The 1,117-nt window shown below is 55.4% G+C and overlaps 1 protein-coding gene across 1 annotated transcript in view; it reads right to left on the bottom strand.

Moving 5' to 3' along the window:
- lmbr1 (limb development membrane protein 1) overlaps positions 1–1,117 on the bottom strand; it is a 17,954-nt gene that overhangs the window by 2,221 nt on the left and 14,616 nt on the right. Inside the window, exons 13-14 of the mRNA XM_017031430.2 lie at positions 615–688; positions 199–289 (exon numbers count right to left, since the gene is read on the bottom strand). Of these exons, the coding sequence (XP_016886919.1) occupies positions 199–289; positions 615–688 (165 nt within the window). The remainder of the gene's footprint in view (positions 1–198; positions 290–614; positions 689–1,117) is intronic.

The raw sequence follows: 1,117 nt of genomic DNA, 5'->3' as shown, positions 1-1,117 counted from the left end.
CCCAGCCCCCCCTCACACACACTCCAATACACAGCCTCACCCTCCATTCTGCCTCTGATGTACAAAGGAGTTTGCTCTTTGCCAGTGTTTGTGAAAAACCACAACCAAATATTGGAGACATCAAGTGAAGCAGCAGGAGGGGGGGGGGAGGGGGGGGGGGGGGGGAAACACGGACCAAGTTCAAGCCCCCCCCCCTACCGTTGTCATGGTTGTGTCATCCTTCTTGGGAGTGAGACCCTCAAAGACAGGCAGGCTGTAGAAGCCGACGACAGACGACACCATCAGGTAGCTGGGGGGGGTAAATCAATCAAGGAGCAGACACTGGGGGCAGAAGAAGACCATTGGTCCACACGTCTGTGTTAACGTCGGCCAAATCTGCACCTTTTCACCGGCCAATAATAGGTGATGAAACTGCTGACGGTGTTTTCCGGAAGGTGACCGACTCAAGTATGTCCTGGACAAACAAAGCTGGTCGGACAATGTTGCTCTTGGCCGTGGAGCATGATGCTTCTACGGCCACGGACAAAAGACGTGGGGGGGGGGGGGGGGGGGGGGGGGGGGGGGGGGGGGGGGGGGGGGGGGGTGGCTGTTACTGGCTGTTACTGAAAGGATACAACATCAGGATGATTTCCAGCGCCGCCTGAGCCACGCCGAACGTGGACAGAGAGGTGTTCCCGATGCCTCGGTCCTGGGAAACAAACAGAGGAGTGTGGACAACGACGGTACTGCAGGAGGTCTCACACAAACACACAGGCAATCACAGAAATCCTGCACTGAGACCCCCCCCACACACACACACACACACACACACTCCAGAGACAATCAGGTGGAGTGAGTGTTGAATGGAAGCAGATGCACTGAGCTCTTTTCACACCACACCACTGGGGGCAGGTGTTCACACAAAAACACAGCACTGTTTACCCCCCCCCCAGGACCAAAGGTAGTACTTCCTGTTCACTCAGCAGGCTTTCCTGGGTCTGCGGTGGTCAGTGAGGTGAAAATGACCCCCAGTTGTAGCTAATTATCCCATTAACAAGTGTCCAGTGTGGAGGGAGCTGTTTATTAGACCCTGTTACTGCTGTTACTGCTGTTACTGCTGCTACTGCTGTTACTGCTG

Source organism: Cynoglossus semilaevis, chromosome 3 (genome assembly GCF_000523025.1).
Source record: "Cynoglossus semilaevis isolate Cse_v1.0 chromosome 3, Cse_v1.0, whole genome shotgun sequence".
NCBI lineage: Eukaryota > Metazoa > Chordata > Actinopteri > Pleuronectiformes > Cynoglossidae > Cynoglossus > Cynoglossus semilaevis.
The sequence above is the reverse complement of the archived record's forward strand: the minus strand, read 5'-3'. Positions and strand labels throughout refer to the sequence as shown.